Source organism: Vanacampus margaritifer, chromosome 13, assembly GCF_051991255.1.
Source record: "Vanacampus margaritifer isolate UIUO_Vmar chromosome 13, RoL_Vmar_1.0, whole genome shotgun sequence".
NCBI lineage: Eukaryota > Metazoa > Chordata > Actinopteri > Syngnathiformes > Syngnathidae > Vanacampus > Vanacampus margaritifer.
Genome location: NC_135444.1, coordinates 11,887,268 through 11,914,138, shown reverse-complemented (window position 1 = coordinate 11,914,138; position 26,871 = coordinate 11,887,268). Strand labels below are relative to the sequence as shown.

At 38.2% G+C, this 26,871-nt stretch overlaps 2 protein-coding genes across 3 annotated transcripts in view; one reads left to right on the top strand and one right to left on the bottom strand.

The window, feature by feature from the left end:
- fbn3 (fibrillin 3) overlaps positions 1-7,556 on the top strand; it is a 71,805-nt gene extending 64,249 nt beyond the window's left edge. Inside the window, exons 58-65 of the mRNA XM_077584346.1 lie at positions 259-384; positions 487-609; positions 1,996-2,112; positions 2,190-2,318; positions 2,415-2,534; positions 2,614-2,845; positions 3,498-3,651; positions 4,686-7,556. Of these exons, the coding sequence (XP_077440472.1) occupies positions 259-384; positions 487-609; positions 1,996-2,112; positions 2,190-2,318; positions 2,415-2,534; positions 2,614-2,845; positions 3,498-3,651; positions 4,686-5,060 (1,376 nt within the window). The 3' untranslated portion in view covers positions 5,061-7,556. The remainder of the gene's footprint in view (positions 1-258; positions 385-486; positions 610-1,995; positions 2,113-2,189; positions 2,319-2,414; positions 2,535-2,613; positions 2,846-3,497; positions 3,652-4,685) is intronic.
- Positions 7,557-7,570: 14 nt separating this feature from the next.
- LOC144062704 (cortexin-1-like) lies at positions 7,571-26,569 on the bottom strand. Of its 2 annotated transcripts, XM_077584347.1 has the most exons (3): positions 26,456-26,569; positions 22,752-22,870; positions 7,571-11,328 (listed from the first exon to the last, which is right to left on the bottom strand). In XM_077584347.1, the coding sequence occupies exon 3, from the start codon at positions 10,699-10,701 to the stop codon at positions 10,318-10,320; it is 384 nt and encodes a 127-aa protein (XP_077440473.1). In that variant the 5' UTR covers positions 10,702-11,328; positions 22,752-22,870; positions 26,456-26,569; the 3' UTR covers positions 7,571-10,317. The 2 variants fall into 2 exon arrangements, with proteins under 2 accessions (XP_077440473.1, XP_077440475.1); XM_077584349.1 differs by lacking the exon at positions 22,752-22,870 and having other exon boundaries at positions 26,456-26,567.
- Between the last annotated feature and the right edge of the window lie 302 nt (positions 26,570-26,871).

Here is a 26,871-nt window from a genome sequence, read left to right as displayed (position 1 = left end):
ACGAAAAGAACACTACACCCACAGTTTTTCTTTAGCTGAAGCCAAATATAAGTCAGTGTTAGCACAAAAACCTTAAGATGTCTTCAAGAAAGCAGCAAAATGTCAAGAAAGGCCCATTAGAACACCGTAAATTTATTTGGGGTAAATCAGAGGCACTTTAAGTGGTTGCAGATTTGTGCTGACTCACATCTAACATGAGTTTGAATTTTTACTTCCTTTCCCCCCCCCAAAAAAAACAATTGTAACCTTTGCATCCAGATATCAACGAGTGTCAGGTGATGCCAGATCTGTGTCGCAATGGTCAGTGCATCAACACGATCGGATCCTTCCGTTGCCACTGTAACGTTGGATACAAGACCGACTTTACTGCGACCTCATGTGTCGGTAAGGCCGATCTCCATTGAGAATTATGTTGATGTTTTTTTCCCATATTTTTAGCTGCTTTGGGAAGTTTATTTTCCTCATCTATGTTTAACGTGGTTCCAGATGTGGACGAGTGCTCGCTGTCTCCCAAGCCTTGTAACTTCCTGTGTAAAAACACAGAGGGCAGCTACCTTTGCTCCTGTCCGAGAGGATACAGCCTGCAGCCTGATGGAAAGACCTGCAAAGGTACGAAGACTCTAGCATGCCATTTCAATTGTATTTTCATTTAAATTCCTGACATCAACAAAGTGGTGGGAAATAATATTTTATCAATGATAGCGACCCTGAAAGCAGGTATATGTTTACGCCAAGGATGGGCCACAAATTTTTAACTGTTTCACTTGGGCGGACTTGATAAAATGCCACTTTAAATATGGACAAGTATGTGCATACATGCAAAATATGTGCTTTTCACATATTAATACAGTTTTCAACACATGTATAAAAGATCCACTCTTGCATTAAAATTAATTACCATTTAAGGAAGCGCAAAACTTCTGAACAGCAAACCAACATTAAGTGCAAGAACTCATTTTGTGCTTTTTTTTGTTTTGTTTACAAAAATCAACTCACTCAAAATGTTAATATTATTGAGCAACTATGCTTGTCCTGCATGTCGTTCCAAATCCTTAAAAATTAATAGGCCTACACATGTTCTAGTGTAAGACCCGGTGCATGTGCATCTAAGCCATATCTGCTATCTAGTGGTGAATGGGGATATTACAACTTAAAACTACAGTTGACCCCTGCATACTCACGTTTGGCACCCATGGATTTGCATATTCTTATATTTATTATTATTTTCTTTTTTCGTTTTAATATTTTTTAATATATATATATATTTGGGGGAGGGGGGGTTTGCCCATGTTTGTTTGTCATAGGAGACTATATATTGATATATTGAATTTTTGGGGTGGGTTTGTAATTTTTTTTTTTAATAAAATAAAAACAATTGAAAATAATAATAATAATAACTAAAAAATATAAAGAAAAGGGAAAAAAAAGAAACTTTATTCTCAAATTGTTTTTTTTCTTCATTATGTTAGTGTGACTTAACTCTCTGTATGATTCCCCCCCCCTCCAAATTAATATTAAAATTTTTGTCCCATAACAGTCAGAAAATACTTTTTTGGTTTTGTTATATTACAACATTAGTTCTGCAGCAATATAACCTTATTCCCATTTTCAATTAATAAAACTTTAGTCGTGTAATAACATGACTTTATTGTCACTAAAAAAATCACTTTTTCTAGTAATATTACAACTTTAGTTCCATAATATTTTTCTAATATATTTTTCTACCTTTTTCTAATAAATAATAGTTTTTTTTAAATAATAATAATAATAATAATAATGCAATTTCATCCCTTAATCATACTTCATTAACTTTTTTTTTTAAGTAATGTTATAACTATTCCTGTAAAACTAGCATAAGGCCCAATTTTAATGAAAAATGTCACATTCTAATAAATGCCTCCTGTAGCCTTTCCCATGCAGATTCTGCAGGTGACAATAGTTTAGCAGCGGTCTGTGCTCAATGTTTGAATGCATTGTTTGTTCTCTCCTGCTAAGATCTGGACGAGTGTTCCACCAAGCAACACAACTGCCAATTCCTTTGCGTCAACACCATTGGAGGCTTCACTTGCAAATGTCCTTCTGGCTTTACTCAGCATCAAACGGCCTGCATTGGTGAGTGTAAAGATTGTGTCCACTTACTGGAAATCATCCTTGAATTCAATAGTTAACCCTCTATTGTGATGTTTCAGACAACAACGAGTGCATGGGTCAAAACAGCGCGTGCGGTTCTCAGGCTGCTTGTGTCAACACTCCTGGTAGCTTCAATTGTGAGTGCTCGAAAGGCTTCTCTTTGGATGGCACCGGTCTGGAGTGTGAGGGTAAGTAACAAGATGTCGGTGGGATGTGACCCAAGTGGGATAACATGTTTTGATGTTTCAAATGTCCAAACACCAAAACACGCTTGCGTTTGTCAGATGTGGACGAATGCAGTAGTAACCACCGCTGTCAACATGGCTGTCAGAACATGATGGGAGGTTTCCGCTGCGGCTGTCCTCAAGGCTACGTGCAGCACTACCAGTGGAACCAGTGTGTCGGTGAGTCGCACTCACATCTCATTATTGGGCATGATTTTCTGCTTTGGTTGAATTATCGTTTCCATTCATATTCTGTCAGATGAAAACGAGTGCCAGTCGGGCTCAATGTGCGGCTCGGCTTCCTGCTACAATACGCTGGGCAGCTACAAGTGCGTGTGCCCGTCCGGCTTCGACTTTGAGACGTCCGCTGGCGGCTGCCAGGACGTTAACGAGTGCTCCATGGGAGGCAACCCGTGCATGTATGGCTGCTCCAACACGGACGGAGGGTATCTGTGCGGCTGTCCTGGAGGATTCTACAGGGCTGGACAAGGGTAAGCTATATTGCAAAACTCCAATGTTGAAAGCAAAAATCTGTTCTGCAATAACTAATATACAGTATATTAGTGCTGTCAGGCAATTAACTTTTGACTGATTTTTCAAGGCCCACAGAATATTGTGCTCTATTGCTATAAAAACATGGAACCTACCAAAGGAAAGTTGTATCTTTTTCCGTTTTGCAGCAACTAGCATTATAATATAGCTAAGCTTTATCATTATTTATTCACAAATGTGTTTAAAACAGTGGGGGAAAGAGTCTGTTGCAACATGGCCTGGTTGAGCTCTTATACTCTGTTGCCACCTGCTGGCCGGTTTTGTAATAACTACCATTGCTTCAAGCATTCTCTTCAGTTCAGAGGCTGCATTAATATGCTCTAGCATTTAAAAAAACGTATAAATACGTCTTTGGGACACACATTTAAAATAGAACATATTTCTTCGTTTTTGGCAGCAAATTAGTTAATTACAGAAAAATGTGTGATTAATTAGTTGAACATTTTATTTTATTTTATATATATATATATATATATATATATATATATATATATATATATATATATATATATATATATATATAATATTATGTATATAAATGTTTATTTATTTATAGTATGTTTTGACCGTGTTGTCCGTGTCTCCATGCAGTCACTGTATATCAGGCTCAGGCTTCCCAAGCCAATTGGGCGAAGGCGATGAGGACGACAGTCTGTCTCCCGAGGCCTGCTACGAGTGTAAGATCAACGGAGGAGGAAAGAACGGACGACATAAACGCAACACAAATGAAAATGAACTGGATCACGTAAGTTAGTTATTTAGTGAGACTATTGACTAATTCAGAATGTTTATAAACGGTAGACGCTAGGATGTAGCCACATAGCAGAATGTGAGTGACTATCACTGACCCAAACTAAAACTATGACTTTTTGTGTTTTGGATTGGATTATTTATGTTTTTTCAAGAGTGTAAGGCAAATGCACTTTATAAATAGTTGTACAGAGACTATACCAAGATATACTTGGATTCGGAGTCACTTCTTCTAAAGTAGTCTTCATCATTGGTGGGGCTGTGAATCGAAATTTGGTTCTTATTAAGAACTGTGTCCCAGTAATTCAATTCCTGGGAATTATTTGTTTGCTTACCTAACAATTATGGCAATTAAACCTCTTGGTGGAAAGAAGCAACCAAAAAAACGAACCAACAGCACCCTGACTGGGGCTCTGCCGCTGGTGAGGCTGCTTAAAGAAACTATAATTTGGCTGACACAGCACAGGAGAAGGAAACAAGAGGAACTGATAAGCAATATCGATAATGAAATCAGAATTGCTAAATTTTTACCAAATCCCATCCATAATCATATGGAGGACCAAAACTAAAAATAAATTAATTAATAAAAGTGAAAATAAAGACGGATATAAAAAAAATATAATTCAAAAATGAAATACAAAAAAGAAATATAAAGGGTTAGGGTTAGGGTTAGGCTAAATGTAAAAATAACAAAAATAAAAAATGAGATTAAAAAAATAAAAATGAATATAAAAATAAATGTCTAAATAAATACAAAACTAAATATAAAAATATAATTAAATGTCAATCAATAAATGTTATTCAAATGAGGGGGCGTTTTGGGTTGTAGTTTTAGTAGTAGTTTTAGTCATTTATTTGTTTTTTATTTTGGCAGTTTTGGTCCTCTATATAATCATTGGGTAAAATGTAATTGACACCCATTGTAATATATTGGGGGGAGATATCATAAAAAATTGCATGTATTTTCAATGAAAACTGAGGGGAGAAATATCAATCAGTCACCCAAATTGAATTTGTGATCCATTCCAGGAGCCAGTGAGTCTGGCCAGCGTGGACACGCAATCCTCCATCCCCATGAACCTTTCTCTGGCCTCACTCCTCAACAAAGAGCCCCTCCTGGAGCTGCTGCCCGCCCTGCAGCCGCTGGAGCGCCACGTGCGCTACGTCATCACGCACGGCAACGCCGACGAACACTTCCGCCTGCTGGAGCGCCGCGACGGCAAGAGCGTGCTGAGGCTGGGCAAGAGGCCGCCTCCCGCCGGCTCCTACCGGCTCGACATCGCCAGCCTGCCCCTCTTCGGGCCCCGAAAACGAAGCCAGCTGGAAGAGCAGCACGACAAGGACTACCTACAAGGGGAGATAGGGGGCGCTCTGCGTATTAAGCTTCACATCCACCTGCACTGAAGGCGCCCCTGGACTGACCCCCTTCAAAGCCTGAACCTTTTGAGTTTTAACCCGCCCTTGTATCCTGCAGAGGGTTCACCGGGGGCGATGATAGACTAAGGCAATCAGCCCGACTCCACCACCACCACTTTGTTACTGTTCATGTTTTGTGTGATTTACATTTTCCTTTTGTTTTTTGTCATGATTATACTTGTGTTCATCCTTCTCTTCCACAACGAGCACTCCTGTGGAGCAGATCACAGCGAGGTGCGTAGAGCCCCCTAATACAGGCGCCTCTCAATAAAGTTGAATATTATTGAAACTTTATTTATTTCTGTAGTTCAAATCATACGTCTCAAGAAATAAGAATATGAATCAAAATCATTTAATATTTTGAATTGAACTACCGAAATAAGTTAACTTTACGACAATTTTCCAATTTATTGAGGTGTGCTTGTAAAAGACATAATGGCACACAAGTCCATGAAGCACTTTTGTAGGCAGGCAAGTCACATTTTTTAATTTTCTTTCTTCAAAGCACAACATAGAGAATTATATATGGAAGTGTATTGCATTCACTTGAGAAAAAAAAAACGTTTTTCTGACAATTTTTTGGGGGGAGCTTTGTTTTTTTTAAGTATTTTTTTTTTTAAAAAATCAGTTTTTTTTCCCTGAGTATTTCCCCCCCTGTTTTTAAAAAATATATATATATTCCCTGTTTTTCTGAATATTTTTCCCCCTGTTTTATAAAATAAGATTTTTTCCTGTTTTTCAGAATTATTTTTTTAATGTTTTTCTGAATACCTTACACTAAAACAATAATACTGTAAGTGTTACTAATTATGATATATTTCTTACCTTAACTGAGCCAGAAGGTACGTTGGGGGTATGCATGAAAGTGTCCGCTTCCGCTATTAGTGAGTCTGCAACAAGTCACTTGGAGTTCAGAGGTAAAAAAAATCAAAAATACTTTGAAAAACAAAGCTGGTGTTTCTGTTTTCCTGAGTATTTTTTTTTTATATAATTTCCCCCGTTTTTAACAGAAACAGAACATTTAAAAAATTACTCAAAAAAAAAACAAAGCTTCCCCAAAAAATTTGTCAGAAAAACAGAAGTGTTTTTTTTTTTTTTTTTTTAGTGAATGCAATACGCTCCGTAGAATTATGAGTTTAAAAAAAAAGTGCTGAGAGCTGCCTTAACTGTCTTTCTGGATGCATTTGAAATTTCATCCAACCACGTCTGAAAAGCAACAAGGCACCTCTCTGGGGGAAAAAAAAAAAAATCACATCTCACTCTTTCGTGGCCTTTTTGTGTGAGAGGACTGCAACAGCTACATTTCAGGTTGATCAGATGTGGAATTAACGTTTGTTTGCATGCGTTAGGTGACCTCAGTGCGAGTTCACCCCATGCGATGCTGACACGCAAACCAAAGATGGTGCTATCGTCACGAGCAGGGAACTTTTACAGTGAGCAGCTTTTCCAAACAAGCTAAATCAGGTTACTTTTGTTTGAATAAGATGCATTGATTCTTAAGCTAGGAGGCAACAGTCACCTGACCAGAAGTGTGATCTTAATAAGCACCAAATACATGCACAAAAAAAAACATCTGTCATATCATATTCTTCATTTCTCATATTTTTTTCCTCTCAAAGAGGAAAAAAAAAAAGGTGCTATAGGTAATCTTGTCTGCTGTACAAAGAACGCGGTCTTGAATCTGGATTGCAAAAGTGACATTTGTTATTAATTTTTGTGCCAGGCTTTATTATTGTTGTGTTTGTTTGTACTTTGTATTGTCTCAGTGCTGAAAAAAAAAACAATATTATCATACATGCTTCTTGAAATTGTATATTAAGTAAAATGTAGTTTTTGTGTGTGTGTGTGTTTTTTTATGTCAAGACAGCCAAAGTAAACAATAGATTGAAGGCCTATAAATGCAAATGATCAACACTTACACTGTCCACAGTATCCAATGCTAGAAGCGTCAGTGCAAACTTGACCACCTCGGCTCGGCTCGGCTCGGCTCATAATGGTGCTAAATGATTCAAGGGTGCCGCACATGTTTATCACACATAACCATTTTGTCTATTTCTAACCTGGAAATCTTTGTAACGCTTTGTATCTTTATAGTGTCCTCGTGTCTCTTATTTTTTTTTTCTTCCTTCGTTTGTCTGTTTTTGACATTTCAGTGCCAAACTTGAAAAGTGCCATCAGCATCATCAACCACTTTGCACTGAACTATGATGTGCTATATTAGCCAGAAAAGCAACAACTTGGCTTGAAGAGAACTCTAAAGTGACAATCATCTGTACACAGCACATTTATTAGTTGAAGAGCGATAAATAAATCACATTTGTTTGTAATATTCTGATCCTCATTTATGTGCAAAGACAAAAAAACCAAAGACACTCTGTCATTGGCAGTCGATAAGATCTGAATGATTCACATTATATTGTAAACTTTTGTCCAGTGACAATTTGCAATAAAGTATTGTGGGTTATATTTTTAAGTGTGGTTTCCTGGCAGTTTAAAATGATTCTATAAATAAACGCACATAGACAATTGAAGAGGAAATGTATATATTTTTTTATTTTTAACTAAACATACCCAGTGTATCAAAACCAAAGCAAAAAAGTTTGAAAAAGATGTCATTACAAAACAGAAAGACAAAGAAAAGCAATCAGCTTTGCCTCCCTCAAAGACACGGCTGAGTCACTACTTTCAAAATCCACAGTGCACTTTGACATAATCAGGAAGGACGGGAAGATAGCAAAAAGGAGACTCACAAACTTGAGTCAAGATTAGAAAAATAAAGCAATATTTTACCCAAAGGTTGCTTTTGCTTCATCACCGCAATTGTCAGGCAAATGAAACCAAGAACAAAAACTGCACTTGCAATAGTAAGAGATTATGTGTATGAATATATTTAAATATGTATATATTGGATCAATATGGCTTCTCAAGTTATAGACACAAACACGCAACACTGATAAGAATCGAAAGAGACACAAACTACCTGCCGTGGCTTCGAAAGCATCTGAAGTTGAAGTGCTGCGCAAGGATCAACGTCTACAAATGCAATCAGCACAAAAAAAAAATGTTAGCATGTGCAATCCTTGATGAGCACATAACTAATGGATGCTTTGGAACCGCCGTGATTCATTAAAGGGCCTTCTGCTTAAGTGTAAACCCGCCAGCTTTGCCTGCCTGTGTGTTAGCCGCGCGCTCTGATGTCAGCTGTCGACATGTAAATCGCAGATCATCAGCTTTCAAAGTTATATATATGAATTTTTATAAGCAACCCGGTATAAACCGGTTTGGTGTTGCTGGTGTTTCGTTCCTTCTTTGAATTTACTTAACTAAAAAGTAATTTGGGCATCTTAAAATGTTACATCCAAATACCCAATCGTGACAACATTCAGTATGTTTTATGGGGCTGGGTTTTGAAAAATTGGATAATCGATATCGAGTCGATTTTCCTTTTCAAGCCCGATATCGATTCGTAAACCCATGAATCGATTATTTTATATATCTGTTTTCCCCAAAAATTCTTTAGAAAATAAAATATTAAAGGATGATTTTTTTGGGGGGGGGGGGGATCTTACTGTTTTATTGAAATGTACCGTTCACATGAATTTAAAAGTATTTCTTAAATTTATGAACGACCTGACTTATTGTGCACTTTGAGACAATTCAGAATATCTTTTATTTATATTTACAGTTATTGAATTAGATTATGAAACGATGTTCATCTCATCATTGCTGATGTCAATGTTTGTCTAACACTTAAGCAATTAAAATATGTGTTACTTTCATTAGCTAAATCATTTGACCAGTTACTACGACGGCGTATTAGGGCCACGTATAAATATATATTTTTTAGAGGGTGGGGGCAATATTTAAAAAAATAAATAAAAAATCACAAATTTGCGACTTTATAAAGTTACAAGAGAAAAAACTTTATTGAGTAGCAAATTTTTGAGTTTATAAAGTAGCAAATTTGCGAGAAAAAAAATCTGAAACTTATGAGAGACACACATAGCGCACTACTCAAATGTTTGTGCCAATACTTTTCGGGCGGGTTTTCAAATAAGGAGATTGTAATGGCTTTAACCAATAGATGTTAAGCATTCGCAAGACGCCTCGCTTTGCGAAGGTCCACACCCCGAGGATCAAGCATTTGAGTTAATTTAGTAAAAATTATATTTACTTGTACATTTATGTTTACAAAGTTATTACTTACACGTTCATACATTTTGGTATTTTTATTGTACAAGTATCTAAGTTGATGTGTCGAATCTGCTGCTCTCCTTCATTCACTTTTACCTAAAGTATGCTAGCTTCTGATTGGTTAGTGTTTAGTCAGCTGATAGGGAATCAGGAAGTGTTGCTGCTCTAGCTGCCGTGTACGACGAGTAAAATTTAAATTAAGAATGAATCCGTCTCCATCCTGCCTTTTCATTTTATAAACCGTGTTCCATTAACCGCCAACGAATCCTCACATGATTAGACTATAGCTAGGCTATAGCTAGTATTTCTCGTAAGTTTTTTTTCTCGCAAATCTGCCATTTTATAACGTCGCGAATTTGCGAGTTTTTTTCTCCGAATATTGCCCCCGCCCTCTAAAAAAAAGAAATGATATGTGGCCCTAATACGCCGTCGAAAGTAAATTTTCTTTAAATAATCGATATTGGATTGAATTGAAGTGAATCAAATTGAAAGAAAAATTGAATTTGAATCGATTGAGGACATTAGAATCGATACCGAGCCCTAATGTTTTATGATGTCAGCAATTTCAGCAATTGAATCTACTTGGTATTATTTTATATATATATTATTTGAAAACTTAACCCAGTATCACACGCTAGTTTTGTTGTCGGACCCCACAATGACATCCTACGCGTTTTCCCACGTTTTTAATCGAAATTCTTCAAGACTATTGTTCCATTTGAGCCGTTTTATATTCTCTCACTGTCTGTTGAAAAACCCTGCCTCAAATCAACGTGTGTGAAGATGAAGAAAATTGATTCAGGTATTTCTATGCAGCTCACGTGACGCTGTGCTGTGTGCTGTCAAGCTCGTACAACAGGTCAGATTAAGGCAGCTTCATCATTTTGGCTTTTTGTGGTCCTGCTGGTTTGTATGAGTGCAGTTATGGAACGCCTCATATTTACACTAACACACGTCATCCAAAACCAGGACTGTTTGCACTGTACAAAAAAAACTCCTTGAGTGTCTTCACAATGTGATCCATTGTCCACATTTTCATTTCAAACCCCTCCTACACCAACGCGTAATCAAACTGACCCCTTTCCAGCCCCTCCTTGTGGTCAGTCCAGGATGATGCGGGCATGCGACTGTAGGGGTCCAGCAGGATCCTGAAGCACCTGACCAGCAGGAAGACCAGGAAGAGCATGAGGAGGCCCACGAAGGCCAAAGCCGTGCGCTGCTCGGCGTCCACGCCGACCAAAGCCAGCGGGGGGCCGCTGCTGCCGCCGCCACCGGCGCCGCCGGGCAGGGGAGAGCCGGTCGGGGACAGCAGCAACTCGTAGTCCAGGGTGGGCCCATCGCTCATCCTCCACGGGGCCCGGAGGCAGGGTTTGCACACCGACTGGATGGTTGGTGTATTGGGGGGAGGTGAGGAGAAGGAAGGGAAGGTGTTCATGAGCGACGGATTGCGGGAGTTTGTAAATCAATTTTGAAGTTTTGACTTGAGCTATTTCAGGCTAATGCAGGCGAGTCCAAGTCACAATGTGTTCCTAATCTGATGTGACAACGAGGCACACAGACTATTTATGAGGTGACCGCCCTGAGACGGCAATATTTTTAGGCTAATAATCAGAGAAGACAGGAAGTCACAACAAGCCAAGGTCAATGTTCTGGGAACTGATACGGTGCTAATTAAGAAACAGTAGCAGTGTATGGACGGCAGGTCGCCAATACTGATAAGGTTTTCTACCGTCTTGCTCAGTGGACAAATCTTTTCAAAAATAGCAAACAGTACATTGCAAAAAGTCCTCCCACTGCCTAGCAAGAGAACGAGTGATAAGTGGGTCAGAGGCGTCAAGTGTCCGGAGAAGTTCTTCTCACCTTTTCCCTCGGGAAAAAAAACAAAACACTAATGGTGACGCAAGAGAGAGCAAGGGGTAGAAAATAGCGAGTGTGAGTCTGTCCAATGTGTGAACTTCATTCATAAAAGACGAGTCCAAATAGTTGAGTCTTAGTATCTGCTCAAGGTGACGTCCTCGGCAGACATGACGTCAGCAGTCGATGAGTTACAGCAGCTTGACACCTGAAACAAAAGTTGGAGAAATTCTCGTTAGAAAATTCGTCACGACAAACAAAAGGGATGCTTCAATGGTTTTCCAGTGAATATTTTTGAGAACGTCACGCCATCCAATGTGTGTTGTGCAGACACAACATTAAGAAAATTATCCTTTTTCTTGAGCTCGGTAAAATCCTTAAAATCCGTTTTGGGGAAGAACATTAATCAAAAGTTGACATTGTTTAGCATTTCAACTGCTTTAGTGCTCTCGTCATTATGATGAAAAGTGTCACTCTTCATCTTTACTGCTTTTTTTCCGACTGTGAAACCGTTGCCCACTCTTGCGACTATTATGTTTGTTTTCCTCTCAACGTCTTCTCTTTTCCCTTCCACTGAGATAACCCCACTTGATTTTCATCGCTGCGCCATAAAGTTTGTTTTGTTCTTCCCGAATCAATTCTACACATGATGTGATAGATAGATAGATAGATAGATAGATAGATAGATAGATAGATAGATAGATAGATAGATAGATAGACAGACAGACAGACAGACAGACAGACAGACAGTCAGACAGTCAGACAGACAAGTCAAGGCTAAATAGCTAGCTAGCATAGTGTTGGATTTGTGCTAGCTAGCTGATACATAGTTACATATACATATACATAGATACATAGTTAGCTAGCTAGCTAGCTAGATAGACAGATAGATAGATAGATAGATAGACAGTATATAATAATACATTATTCATCCTGTAAAGGAAATGAGACCAATTACATCAATAAATCAATAATGTATAGTAAATATTGTGCAGTAAGAAGATGGAGTAGGTCATGAGAAGGCAGGAGCGCACTGGATGTGCTTATAAGCGGATGCATTAAGACTAAAACAATAATAATTGGTTTTAATCAAAGAAACGTTGTTTTCATATATACTGTATATATATATTAACATTTGGGGGAGCAGCAGAAATTTTGCCGCCTCGGGCGATTGCCTATTTGACCCTGTTACGTCTACCCAAATTAAACCATAAGTACATTGGACCACCACTGTTCATGGGGATCATAAGCTTGGAGAGTTCCGACAAGAAGCTTCAATGGGCATGGTGGAGCGGGGCCAACTTTGCTATCCATGCAGTGATGATACGTTATGACATCCCCAAATTAACAGACGTTCATTTGCTTCTAATGAACAGCATATGGACGACATTAAGTCACACCTTGTTCATGTCATCCTTCCACCATATTGCTATCATTAGTACCCTTAAAAAGTAATAAGTGACAGTGATGTTAGCCATCTGTGCACACACACCTTGTAATGAAGCTGATGATGGCCACATTAGCTGTAATGAATAGTGATTATGGTCTCTGGGATGGGATTACATCAACCCTCATTTATCAGTGCACGCTTACACGGACACTCAATGGGCACCGCATTCATCCAAAAGGTGACAGGAGGGGCAACAAAGTGGAGCCTCATCAATAATCCAAAATCACTCATCTCCTGTGAACGACCGGGTTTCAAATCACTGAAGACACGTGACACCCACACGTCTTTGTGGATGATGAACAATGAATTTATGAAGATGAATAGAGGAGGTGATGGATCGGCAGGACACACGTTGCTATGGTGATTGATTAGCAGCACACACGAGAATGTTTCCTATCTGTGGCTAGCTGAGAAACAAAAAGCCAAAAATAGGTCAGACAACCTTGGAAATTCTTTCAAGGACACTATTATTCTGATGGGAAATGTTGTAAACAGAAGGTTGTCACTTTATCAAGTGCTGAAATGCCCTTGAGCAAGACACTGAATCCCTAAATGTGCCACTTGGCATCTCGTCTGGAAGTCATTAAATTAGGTACATCTCCATCAGAGAAGTATTGGATAATATTGTGGCTGTGTGGTCAGCACAACAGTAAAACAATCGGGGCTTCCTCTACCCCCCCCCCCCCCCCATATGGTTTGTATTGATAGCACATGTTTTAGTATTGACTAAAAAGTCAACTTTATGAATATCGGTTGAGAAATGGGCAAGTTAGGACTTTGTTTCAATATCCTTGCCTTGCCTTTGATGGGAAAGTCACCCACCCAACATGGCTGCCAGATAGGCACGTCGTTTAGCTGGGTTGCTAACTAGCAAGGTAGTTAGCGTGTCTCGTCTTAAATCTGTGTCAAATAACCGCAGCCGGGAGGCACTTATACACCCACAGAAGTAGGAATCACCCGATGAAAAGGCAGGAAGAAAGGAAATAAACGTTTTTACTTTTTAATTGTGTGGAAATGATGAAATCATACAATAACAAGCATGGCATGTGTGCATGTATCATTCGAACGTATCGCAGGAAGGGAGGACATACTTAGCTCAGCTTATTTTCCTCTTCGTTAAATCTAGCTCCCAACACCTCCCCCCCCACACACACACACACACGTTCCACTTGACTTGTTTGACATTAGTTCTCACAGTACGCTAGATGCTCATCAGTCTTCATGAAAAAGCTCTTAAATGGCCACCTTCTTTTACACATGAACATACTGTACGCACTTGCACACACACCCACACGTCCACACACACACATATCTTCCAGGCTAACGTCGACATAAGTCATCAGACCCGAAGACAATGTTACCCCTCAGGTGACCGAGGAGTCATACTTTCCTCTGTACACTCACACAAATACACTCCCACGCACACACGCACACACCCACACACAAGTGAACAAAAACAGCCTAGCATCACTACAGCTTGAGTTGCTTTCAAACCGAGTGATTTTTCATTTAGACGACAGGAATTAATCCAATATCACGCAAGAAGAACTAATACACAATGCTACAATAAGTGTGTGTGAAAAAAAATCTGTTACAATGCAGGAAATGAGGCAGGAAAGCCTGTTTCAATCCTTTTTAATTGGATTCCATTCGAATACATTGATGACAATGCTAAAATAGGAAATGGCCACTGCATGAACAATGACTGAAATTCTCATCTAATGATAGTAAAGAGGAAGTTGAGGCTAAAACCTCAATGGGGAGAAAGAATGCATAATCGAAACAAAAATGTTGGGTGATTTGAAACTTCCATGCTTTTTCCAAGTCTGAAAAATCGGTCTTATCTGAGGAAAGAGGACAAGGGCACCACTGCCATGAATGCACAAAGATTAAAATCGAGCGCTTGCGGTCACATTTCACATACAACAACTGCCCCCAGAAATGTGCTGTTTTGGTGCTTTTTGGGTCTCCCTGTTTCTCATGCTGTCCCTCCAAGCAAGGCCCCATCTGGCACGCACACACACACACACACACACGCTCGTGCAACAAAACCGAGCTACCAACTGGCTCACTTGCTGCCAACCTTGATTTGTTATTTATAACCCGACCAAAGACATTGTTCTGACATTAATGAAATTGTAGAAGCATTGAGAAACCATTAAAGCTGCATGCGTGAGCAGCCCAAGCAGTTGAAAGTTGTGTACCTTTTCAAAGGCACCTTGGAAGTGACCTGTTGGTTTGGATGACCTTGGAATCAGAATTTAATGTATTGGTAAGTAAGTAAAAACAAACAAGGCCCAATCAGTACTCCTTTAAAAACCCTTGTAACATCTTTTTATTTTATTTTTTTTTTTTTTACGACACATAAGTAAAATGAGCCAAAATTTGGCTCACTATTAGAAGTGTGATATCTAAGTCATTTTTGATTTTTTTTTTTTTAACTTGCAACCACTCAAAAAGTTCTGTGGCATCAGACCTATCCATTTATTTATTTATTTATTTTTGATGTCCTCTATGGACAATAAAAGCAATCGTGTCCTAAGACCACAACTAACTATCATCTGTATATACAGGATATAAAAAACATTCAAATTTGAATATTCACATAAACTCATCACACACTCATACATGTGTGCACGTCACTGTTATTGCGTCCACACACGCTCACAGGCCTGAGTTCTCTAATCCCAACCATGCTTTCTTGTTTTGGTATAAGAATGGGAACATAGAAAGCATTAAAAAACGGGGGGAAAAAAACACAAAGAGAATTATCTCTCTAGTGCTGTGTGGTGTACTATGGCTGTTATGACTCTAAAGTCAAAAATATTTTTTCTATGTTTAGTTGATGCCCCAGCGAAGGGATCAATTGGGTAATCGCGGGAAATGCAGTATAATACATCAGGTGTACATTGCATCAAAATACATGAAAAAATATTATTTAAAATGGGAGTCGATGGGCCAAAATTTGGACACTTTTACTCATGTGTACCATAAAAATTTGTTTCTCACATATAATAATGACAATACGGTGCGCGGTGTCATTTTAAACTTCAACATGTTTTGCACAATTGGGTGCAATTTCAGCTCATTCAGTGATTTTTTTCATATGATTTACATTTGATATTAATATTAATAAAAAAGCAAAACGCAAAAAAATTGACAATTTCCTTACGAAGCACAGTATGGACCTGGAAATAAAATATGCACAACAAACAAACACAAACACACTGACCAGCAGCTATAAACATATAGTACTCGCCAACCGAATCTAATTAAATCGTATTAAATATTAAACACACTGCCACTGTCCATACTGCAGTCACAACTGTATCCCAAGTGAAGTGAACTGCTTGTCAGAAATGTGTCATTGATATTGACTTGATGTGACTATTCATGAGTCCATGAGTTCATTCATCACCTAAGGGACCTGCCACCTGTAGAGTGCTGCTAATGAACATGTTGGCAAGTAGGTCACCTTGAGCACAAAAGATGCAAAAATAGTGGGGGAGGAGTCCAAAGTCTATAAATGAAGCTGCAAGTATTCAGACTGAAGAAGTCTTGGAGGTATTTTTAGCCACTGAGCGAGACAAAGTGTCTGTGGAGTCATTTCTCTTTGCACTCTTAGCTCACCACCAGACGTCTCCTCACGCGTCGTAATTCGCCGGCAGACAGGCGCGAGCTACAATAAGGATGATAAAGTTTGACAATTAAATACTCTATTGTCTCTCTCTCCTCGCAGCCGTAGGTCGCGCTTGGACAAGCAGCAGAAGGAGGGCATTTGTGTGCGAGGTGCCCGCAGAAAGACAAACAGACACGCGGAGGGCGAGCGAAATGTTCTTTCAGCCAGTGTGCATGCAAATGAGGAGCACTCAAGACTGCTGACCTTTTAAAACGAAATGTTACCTCAGGAAAAGCAGCGCACTTTGGATTAACCCTTCGCGTGCCACTCGTTCAAGCAATTGCAAATTCAAGAATTGCTCCTTTTGTGTCACGTCGACGTTTTGTCTTGAGTTACAAGCAAAACATGAAAGCGAGGTGTACTCCTCAGACCGCAATGCTAGAGTTAGCATCAGCAAACTTCAAAACATCCTCATTTCACGTTGGTTTTCTTGCAGTTGCAGTTTTCATGACATCCATATTGCCCTTGACAAACCCAAAAATTCACTGGATACCAAAAATGCACTAAAGGCCTGAAACATTGTGTTGCTCATATTTAGATGAGTGACTCTTTAAGTGGCTCATTTATTAATTATTTTATTTATTTATTCATGATTTATTTTCTTTTTTTTTCTGATTTATTGAGTGGGGGTGGGTTCTGTGCAAAAATATATTTTCAATGCTATTCAGTGTTTTTTGAATAATACATTGGGAATCCAATAATTAATTAATTTATTTATTTATTTAAATTCCAATGCATTTTAATGGCCGTTAATTTGATGCAAATTCTCACTTTTCCTCCGTGAATAGTGATGTTCTACTGTAGTTGTAATATCACCATCCACTACTAAATGGCTATAATATTAAAAATTTAACGTAAAAAAGGCATAGACTGTGTGTGTGTGTGTATATATATATATATATATATGCATATTCATATTTGGAATGACATGCAGGGCAAACATTGAACCTCAATAATATTAAAAGTTTGAGTAGATTGATTTTTCTCGGCACAAAATGCGATTTAATTTAATGTTAGTTTGTTGTTCCGCAGTTTTGTGCCGTCCTTGAATGGTCATTTTTATGCACTACAGCCCCTTGCACTGGAAAAAAAAATCACAGATTTGATTATTTGTATTTATTTAAAATAATTTTGTTTTTTAAATCTAATGATGTTTTTGTTGATATCCTTCATTTTTTTAGCCGGCTCGGAGTAAATCCATTTGGGAAAGGAACCAAAACCTAATCAAGCAGTATATCCATGTGATTTTTTTCTGGCCAACCGGTGAAGAAAAATAATGGTAACAATAAAAAAAGTTTTTTTTTTTTTTACATTTTGCGGGAAAGTTACCTTTTTTCTGAGGTCATATCATTCTGAATTGATCCACGATTTCTAGGAAATATCTGAGGTAGCCCCAAACCTCGTGCGTGATGTCATACAAGATAACAGCTTATTTGGAGGGACTAACAACAAAGGATTAACTCTGTGTGACTTGCTTTTCGTTCACAGCAGTAAGCAAAACTATTTCCAATGTGAAAAATGTGAAATCTGAACAAATTAGAAGCCAACCAACATCGCACAACACAACCAGTTGTGTTTGCGCTTATGGGTTCCACTCTATATCGATGCGCGCCTTATATGGGGTTATGCCAAAAACATATGTACTACCCCAACAATTTGCCCCCATTAGGGTGATAAATAGTGACTGGAAAAGAGAAAAAGTGCTCCACTGCTGTTGGAAAGCGTTCCAATCAGCTCACAGAAAAAACTTGACATTGTGGCAAAGCAGACAAATGAGCGAGGGATATTGAGGGCAAGACAAATGGAAGTGTACACAGATGAAGGAGCAAGGAGAAACGGACAAGCTCTTTGTGATTCTCAACAACAGCAAGCAATTCCATCTGGGAACCTGCCCTACCATCTATCATTTTAGCCACAGCTCAAAAGAACATGAAGTCTATTTCCTCTATCAGCAATTTTAAGGCTTTTCAAGGTTACTTCCACTTACGCATTCGCAGTTCTCAAGATTCCGTTTTGTACATTTCTGACGTACTGTACTTAAATAAGGCCGATTTAAATACAGCAGCTGGGTGGAGAAGTCAGTGCCCGGTGTGTGCGCGACTTTCTCCAAAGACGTCAAGCGGGATCAGATTTCCAGACGTCGCCTAAGGCCCGTTGTGTCATCTCCTCTGGTTGTTTGTGTCACTGTCCCTGACAGCATGGAGCACCACAGTGTGTGTCAGCTTAAATCTGAGCTCTTTAGATACGGTTTGAGCCGGTCACCGGTCAATAATCATGGGATAAGACATATTAGATACACCTGCAACACCTCAACTGTATTAGATATCATGCCTTTTAGAAACATAATAATAATTTGGAGAGTGAGGTGGTGAAGGCTGAACTCATTATGCTATTCCTTATTTGTTTTATTCCTCACACTTTTTTTTTTTTTAAATGCATCTCCTTCCACATACTTTATCCGATTCGTATCGTTCCAATTTCAACACATTCTAAATATTCCCACAAAGGGGTCAGTATTTTTCTCATTTCAAATATTCACAGGTTTTTTTGTGTGCAAAATTCATCATTCATTCCAAATGAGGCCCGATTTTCCCCAAAAGTTGTTAATCGTTTATTCCCAAAGGTGCATTTAACATTACATGTTTACATCATTTTAATTTGAAATTTAAATTATTCAGCTCATTCAATTCACCTTAGGAACAATTTTCAACATGCAAACATTTCGCACATCCCAAAAATTCCACATTTTCACCACACACACATTTTTTTTTACATTCATTCTCAATGAGATGCTCAACAAGAGTTTTACATCATTTGAAATTTAAATAATTCAGCTAATTCAATTCACGATGGGACCGATTTTTAACTTGCAAAAATTTTGCACAAGCCAAGAATTCAACATTTTTAATTTTCAGATAACTACAAAAAAAAAAAATCCCAATTAATTTGCAATTAGACATTCAACGAAACAGTTTCACATAATTTACATTTGAAAATTTAAATCATTCAGCCAATTAAAGGCAAGGAAAGTTAATTTGTATAGCACATTTCATACACAAGGCAACTCAATGTGCTTTACACAAGGAAAAACAACACCTACCTATAAGCATCGACAAACACGGTAGTTAACAGAGCAAAAAAGAGAAAACAAAAGTAGGTTACAAAATTTACTAAAATAACATAATGTTAAAACTTTAGAGAGCAAACTTTTAAAACATTTAGCATAAGGAAGTTTAAAATAATAATTATTATTATTAATAATAATAATAATAATAATAATAATAATAATAATAATAATAATAATAATAATAATAATAATAATAATAATAATAATAATAATAATAATAATACGTTTAAAAGACCTTAATCAAAGGTTTGTGAAAAAAGCAAAGTTTTCAACCTGGATTTAAAAGCCTTTACAACTCTGACTTCACTTCTGTTGGCAGCGTATTCCATTTGTGTGCAGCATAGCAGCTAAATACAGCTTTACCATGTTTACTTCAAACTCTGGGCTCCACGAGTTGGCCCAAGTCTGTAGATCTCAAAGCACTGCCTGGTTTGCATTCAATCAGCATTTCTTGAATATATTCAGGACACAAACCATTCCGTGATTTATAGACCAGTAGCAGAATTTTGAAATCTATTCTACAGCTGACTGGGAGCCAGCGTAAAATCCCATTGGGAACCATTTTCAACATGCCAAAATATTCCCATTGACAAAAATTCAACATTTTCACTAGTATTCATTCCAATTCACATCATACACACATGCTGTAATGTTTTTTTTTTTCATTCAGCCTTCACAAACAACTTCTCCCGAAATTTGCAACTGTTTAGTTTAACAATATGTTTACTACAGTAGTTTTGCATGATGTAATTATACTTTGTACAATACATTTCTAAGAGAGACAATCAAAACAATGGAAACGTTTTTTTTTTCATGGAGCAATGTGAGTGTGATTTCAAGACACACAAATGTACTGAGAAATCTACAGCACACACACGCACGCCCACGCTATCGCTCTTGTCCACCAGCAGTCGCAGCACACCTCAATCATGTGCGTCATATCTGACCATCAGTTCCATCAGTCCCTCTCAACACTCTGCAGTGTTGTCACTTGCTTGCCTTTATAAAATTGCCCTTATCACCCTCTGAGCCCCCCACCCCACCCCCCACTCTCCAGTCAGAGTTAATAAACGTCAACCCAATCACCCCCACCTACATCCTATATTTAATTCACAAATCCGACACATGAAATATTCATACGATGAGGTCCACAGGTCCACAACTAGTAGAGAGGCATCATGTTTGCACGGTAAATATTTTTTTCTGTATATTTTCAGACCACACAATTAATGTAAAAAAAAAAAAAAATAATAATGTTGTTTTTTACTTTTTGTGCGCACACAAACATTCGGTTTAAAAACTATATTTATCACACCTTTTTCGGAAACTATTTTCTTCAGTAATTGGAGGTCTTGGGAGGAAAAACACAATACTGTACTGACAGATAAAAGTTGAATTAAGTGAAGGCATAAGTGGAGAGAGGTCAAAATGGACGGATATGGAAGCGGATAAGAGGAAGGAGAAAAGGCGTTAAGGAGAATGCTAATGGCTGTGATTCGCTCCTTCATACCGCAGTTACCTGGGGAGCTCGGGAGGTCGCGCGGCATCAATCAGATACATCTGGAGGTCGAATGGAGAGAACAAGCAAGGGAGGAGTGCAAAAGAAGACTAAGACTCAAAGAAGATGAGAAGCGGTGCAATATGGAGATGTCAGCACTCTTAAAAGTCTGAAAACAGCAATTCCCTTCCATCAGGCAGCCGGTCTGTCAAATCCCCCGGGACAGAACGGAGACGGTGCCAAGCCGTCATTCCGGCCCACGACCGAGCCCATATATATTACATGCTCTACCCACACAACACAACACTCAAGAAGAATCAAGCTGGCAGGGCAAGAGAGTCAGCAGGAAAGAAGCCAGAAAGTTTTTGTGGCAGACGAGGATGCAGATGATTGGGCAGGAAGTGAAACCATTTATCCGGTCAATGTCACATCGTGCAAATGATCTTTTTCAAAATCACTGTTGCATTCATCTTAAGAGTATTTGATAGGTTAGAGGTCAGGTCCGTCAAGTTCTTCACACCAAACTCATTTATAACAATCTTTTGCAAAGTGGGGTAACGTTATGCTTGAACAGGTGAGCCAAACATACGGCCTGTGGGCTAGAAGCGATCTGTCAGGGGTCCAATCTGGCCCGTGAAGATGGAACACAAACTTCTGTTTTGTTTTTTTGCTAAAAATAACTGTTAGTGCTAATTTTGTGCATTTACATTCTGAAATGTGGCTGTTAGTCAGGATTTGGTGTAAAAAAAAAAAAATTGCACTCACATTACACTGCAGTAAGACAATTTATGAGAATATTTTCAGAATTTACAAAAAACAGGAATTATTTTTTACCTATTATTATTTGTAGCTTATTAGAGCAGAGACATACTAGTCCGCCCCCCTTACAATCAAATTTGGGTGAAAGTAGCCAAAAAATTAAAAGGAGTTTGACACTCCTTTGCTAAAAGAAAAGCAAGTCTTCACCATAATGTTCCCACAAAGTTGAAAGCAGACAATTTTTTTCTAAATGTCTTATTCAGAAAAGGAATTAACATTAATTTTCAAATGAAAATAGAAATTCCGGCACTCATTTATATATCTGAATATGGCAGTTGAATTTTGAAAGTTTGATCATTACAGGGAAATAAATAATGTTTTACTGTTGTGATTGATTATGGTAGCCCCTTCAGACCCGCATTTTTTTCTGCATTTATTTTTGCTAATTTTGACTCTTTTTCTCACATGATCATCTTTGTGGCAAATATGCAAAGATTACCGTTGTGAGGTTCCCCAAGCCTGGATTGACGCAATATGGTTCAAGGTTCTACGGGCCTGTCATTGTCTAATGCGGTAAATTAAAAACAAACACCTCCAGTAAATCAAAACGACAGTAAAAGCATAGCGTGTTAAAAATGGTTTATATATGGTACATTAGAGGCAAATGGACCATTAAATTAGGTCATCGATTTCTCCACAACCGACAGAATAACGCTGAGTTTGCTTGCAAAACTACCTATAAACAATCTAAAATTAGTATTGTTTTTGTCATTACTGTTTACATTTGTGTTGTCGTGTTATACGGAAGGTCTTTTTCTTTTTTTTTTTGCTTGAGGGAAAAAGGGACAACATGACAAACAAAAGTGAATCTAATCAAAACAAAACTTCCCAAAAACACTTGGCTCGATAAATGTTGGGAAACATCGGACTATAGGCACAAATGTGGTACTTATGCTAGCAATGTAAGGCCAGCCTATGATGAAATGAAAATGCTAATTCGAACCCTAAAGCTCAGCAAGACCCCCGCTGACCGCCCTTACAAAGAAAGCCAGCAGTTGGACTGGTAAGTAGCGCTTAAAGGCACAAGAAAAGACACAATAAAGACACGGGCACATCACCTTGCTGAAGTGAAGGCCGTCTCTGCAGCTGATTACATTATTGAGCTTACGGCGGAGCGCAGAATGGGGGCGGTGGGTCGGAAAGGCTCGCGCACCAGATGGGGCCAAACACATCTGGGCTGCAAAAAAAAAAGAAAAAAAAAGGGAAAGATTATCTGTACACTTTCTTTGCAGACCATCAACACTTTTCATTGACACATGTCCTCACTATTTTATTTTATTTTTTTATTCAGGATTTCCAGTTAATAGACTCCCTAGGAGCTAAGCATGAAGGGTGGGTGCCTGGCAATGTGGCGGGGGGGTGTCTTTAAATGACACCAAATGGGTTGTTTATGACCTTGCGTGCTACGGAGCCACATTACATACAGCCAAATTGAATCACACACACTGTGACATTGCTATTATTTCAGGGGCAATAAACTGCAATATCAAAAAATATATAGACATACAGGTCATTTTCCCCCACATAGCCACTTGAAAAAGTCATTTTCCAACCAAAGCGTATTATAGCATTTAAATTACGGCTGTCAAAACAAGGAGGGAAAGACAATTTGGTGTCTTTAAGAGAAGCCTGACAGTGTCGTAAAAGACAGCGCCGTGGTGGGCGATGAGGAATAAATGACAGCATATATGGCAGCTAATAAGACAGACAGGCCGTGGCACAGTGTGTGTGCTGATTCACTGATGTGCTTTTTGTGACGTCCTGGTAAACCTCAGGAGGGCTTTATGGGGCAAACCCACCAGGGTTTTCATTTTCTTCTGCCACTCTGCTCCAGTTACAGGTCATTACGGCAGGACGCTGGCGAGGGCTTCCTGGAGATCAGCATTACCGCGGCTGTTGTGGTCTATTTATCACCAATTGTAAGCTGAGAGTGCACATGGAGGCAACGTAGACACTGACTACAGTATGTAGGCTGCCTATAGGCTCGGACCAGGACTCATTTTCCATACATGAAAAGAAATACATGTGACCTCAGGAACCGTTTTTTTTTTGCCGCATTAGACTAAAGTGTAATTATACATCCACTGCAGTAGGCGGCAGTGGCGCTTTCATTGTCTCAATTTACTCCAACTATTTTCATAGGGGCGGGGCACTGTAAAATATTTTTTTTCCATTCCTGGTGTGGCGTAACAAAAAATAATTGAGAAGCACCACAGACAAGTCCTTAATTTAGTTACTTGCCTTCAGTGTAGTACCACATTTTGCCACAACATGCTAGGCAGCACCAGGGTTATTATAGTTTTGGAATTTTCATTTGAGTTCGTTTTTATTTTGTTTTAAGTTTTGTTTTTTAATTTAAGTTTTAATTAGTTTTCAGGGTGGTTCTGTAAGTTTTTATTAGTTTTAGTTATTTTTAAAAATGCTTAGTTTTTTTTTTAAAGGTTTTTTTTTTTTTTAAATGTGTATTACTATTGCACAGAGGTGTTAAATCCAGGTTGAGAAAGTAAAAACCCTGCCAAGCTAGCAAGCTAACTAGCTCCCTAGCAGGTAAACAAGCACCATGGGAGCTAGCCAGGGAACTAGCTAGCTAGCTAGCACCTGGGGTTAAAGCCAAATTGTGGCAGGGTTTTTAATATTTTTTCAATATTTAATAAACACCATGGTAAAATGAGAAAAGTAACTAATTTCTTACCTAGCGTTGCATTTCGTTGTCGCCTCGGAGCGACGTCATATAAAGGTGCTTTTCTATTGGCTGCTCCTAGATGACATCACTTCTGTGTGACACTTTCAAATGTCCTTATTCTTTGTTTATTGTGAAATAAATACACTTAAAATCACATTTAAAATCATCCCCAAAGGTTCATGCATTAAATTAATTACCAAAGACTAAAACAAAGAACATTTTTGTTATAATTATAGTTAGTTTTAGTTAGTTCTGTAAACATATAATGTAGTTTTAGTTAGTTTTCGTTTTTCTAAAAGCATTTTTGTTTTTATTTTATTTCGTTAACGAAATTTTTATTTATTTATTTATTTTATTTTTTGTTTTTTGTTTTTTTTTGTTAGTTTTTTGACAAAGCAAGAAGAAGAGGCAAAGAAGGTCCTCAAATCCAACTGAGGCTAATACTCCACGTGTGTTCAAATATCAGGTGTTTATATCGCTAAATGCTAAATCATGTTACCCTGTCAATGACGTTTCCCATTATATGTTAGCATTAAGCTAGCGTACTTGCGTTAACAAAAGTCATATGGTTTAGTTGAACATGCTGGTGTATTCAATTCTCTTGTTTTATTTTTTTAAATTTTAGCGTAAAATGTCAATGTCAACTGGGGGGTGAAGGCTGTGCCTCTCATTTGGCAAACTGATTGAGAACAAGTTTGAAACACACTTAAAAACAAGTGTTGTGTTTTGCAAATTGTTAAGTCTCTTTTAACAAATTTAAGTTTGTTTTAAGTGTCGGATTTTAAATCTACTTAATTAATTCATGTACTATTCAGAATCATAAATAACTGATCACATTTACAGGGTGTTTGCAAAGTCACTTACAATTTTCGTTAAACATCTGTAAAAATACAGATGCTAAAGCAAAGGCATGTTTCAATATAGATTATAGGCGGTAAATACTGTAGTCATTCTCCAGTATATTGAAACATGTCTGTCAATAGTAATAAAAATGCAAAGTGACTTTCAGAACAGACTGCATATGTAAAAAGGAAATAAATACACACATACCTCAGTTGCTTCAGTACAGAACTACATAATAATTTATTTATTTTAATGAATATCTGTCTGACTGTCAAAATTTGAGCAAGTGCGCTTAACATAGATGCATGAGTCTGCGCACTCAGTTTTGTAATCGTCATTTAGTTGAGCTTTCCTCAAAAGTGTAACCAATGCATAACATGCAGTTACTGTACCAACACTGGGCCACATAGGAGACTTTGATTACATTTAACGAGTCATACAAAAGTAAGAGAAATACAGGAAATGGATACTAATCTGACATGTTATTCATCTGAGCACTCCAAAGTACCAGAAAGAAAACCTGACATTGTTAAAATCATGTAACCAACACTAATTACTATTACCAAGAGGACGATTATTCAGCAATTATTCACGTTAGGTCCAGATTTCCATGTCACTTATTTCCCATCACAACAAATCTGTGATGTAACGCGACATCTTTTGGATCTTCTGCCCGGCATCCATTTTCAAGACTGATATTACATCATGAGGAGAAAATGAGATTTACTTTTCTGAGTGACAGTTTTGAATTGAAGATTGATGCAAATGGGTGACAGATGAGGTACATGTGCAAACCTAATGAGCCATCTTCCTGCGAAATAATAAAGTCTATCTGGTGTAGCAATTCAATAACCTCAAGGTGGCTTGCTCCTGGCTAAATAAGAATTCCACACAAGCAATTCCATGGCATGCTGGTGCACGATGTGGCAACAGGGCTGCAAATAAATTCAAGTAAGGCTAAACTTGTAAACTGTTAAGTTAGTAGCCTATGTACCAATGTAAATGAGCCAATATTGTAAGTTTTCTACATTACTTTAATACTACTAACCCTGTTGCGCAACACATTAGTGCGTCATAGGAGAAAACACCGAATTGATAGAAAATGCAACTTTTCTTTAAACGTCATCAATCAGTCTGATAAAACTGCAGTCACGATGATGTCAATCTGGGGAAATTCCAACTGTTTAGCATTATTCGAAGCAAGCTTTTGAAAGAGAACACAAATGTTGCACGAACCTGATGCCACGCGAGGTTCCTCAACGGCAGCCTCAAACTTTGTGATGCTGTCCTCTTCTCCTCATCCTCCTCCTCCGCCTCCTCCTTCTCTCCTGCTGCTGCTCAGCGGCACTTTTGCACAGACTGGAGGCTCCCCTGCAAAAAAGCAGCCGCTCTCTTCAAGCCACGCCCACTCCAAGACGGCAGCCAATCAATCAGCGACTTTCTCTACCTGCTTGTAATAATATGACATAATGACAGATAAAGATTGTGGTTTTGATGTTTATGAAATCTCACTACCCATCATATTAGATATATGTGGCACAATTCATATTACACATTTCAAAATTGAGTTCGCTCCAATTTGCAATTTGTCTTTAGCTACAGTCCCCTCCAAAAGTATTGGTAATAACCGCAAGGTCAATTCCTTTGTTTAT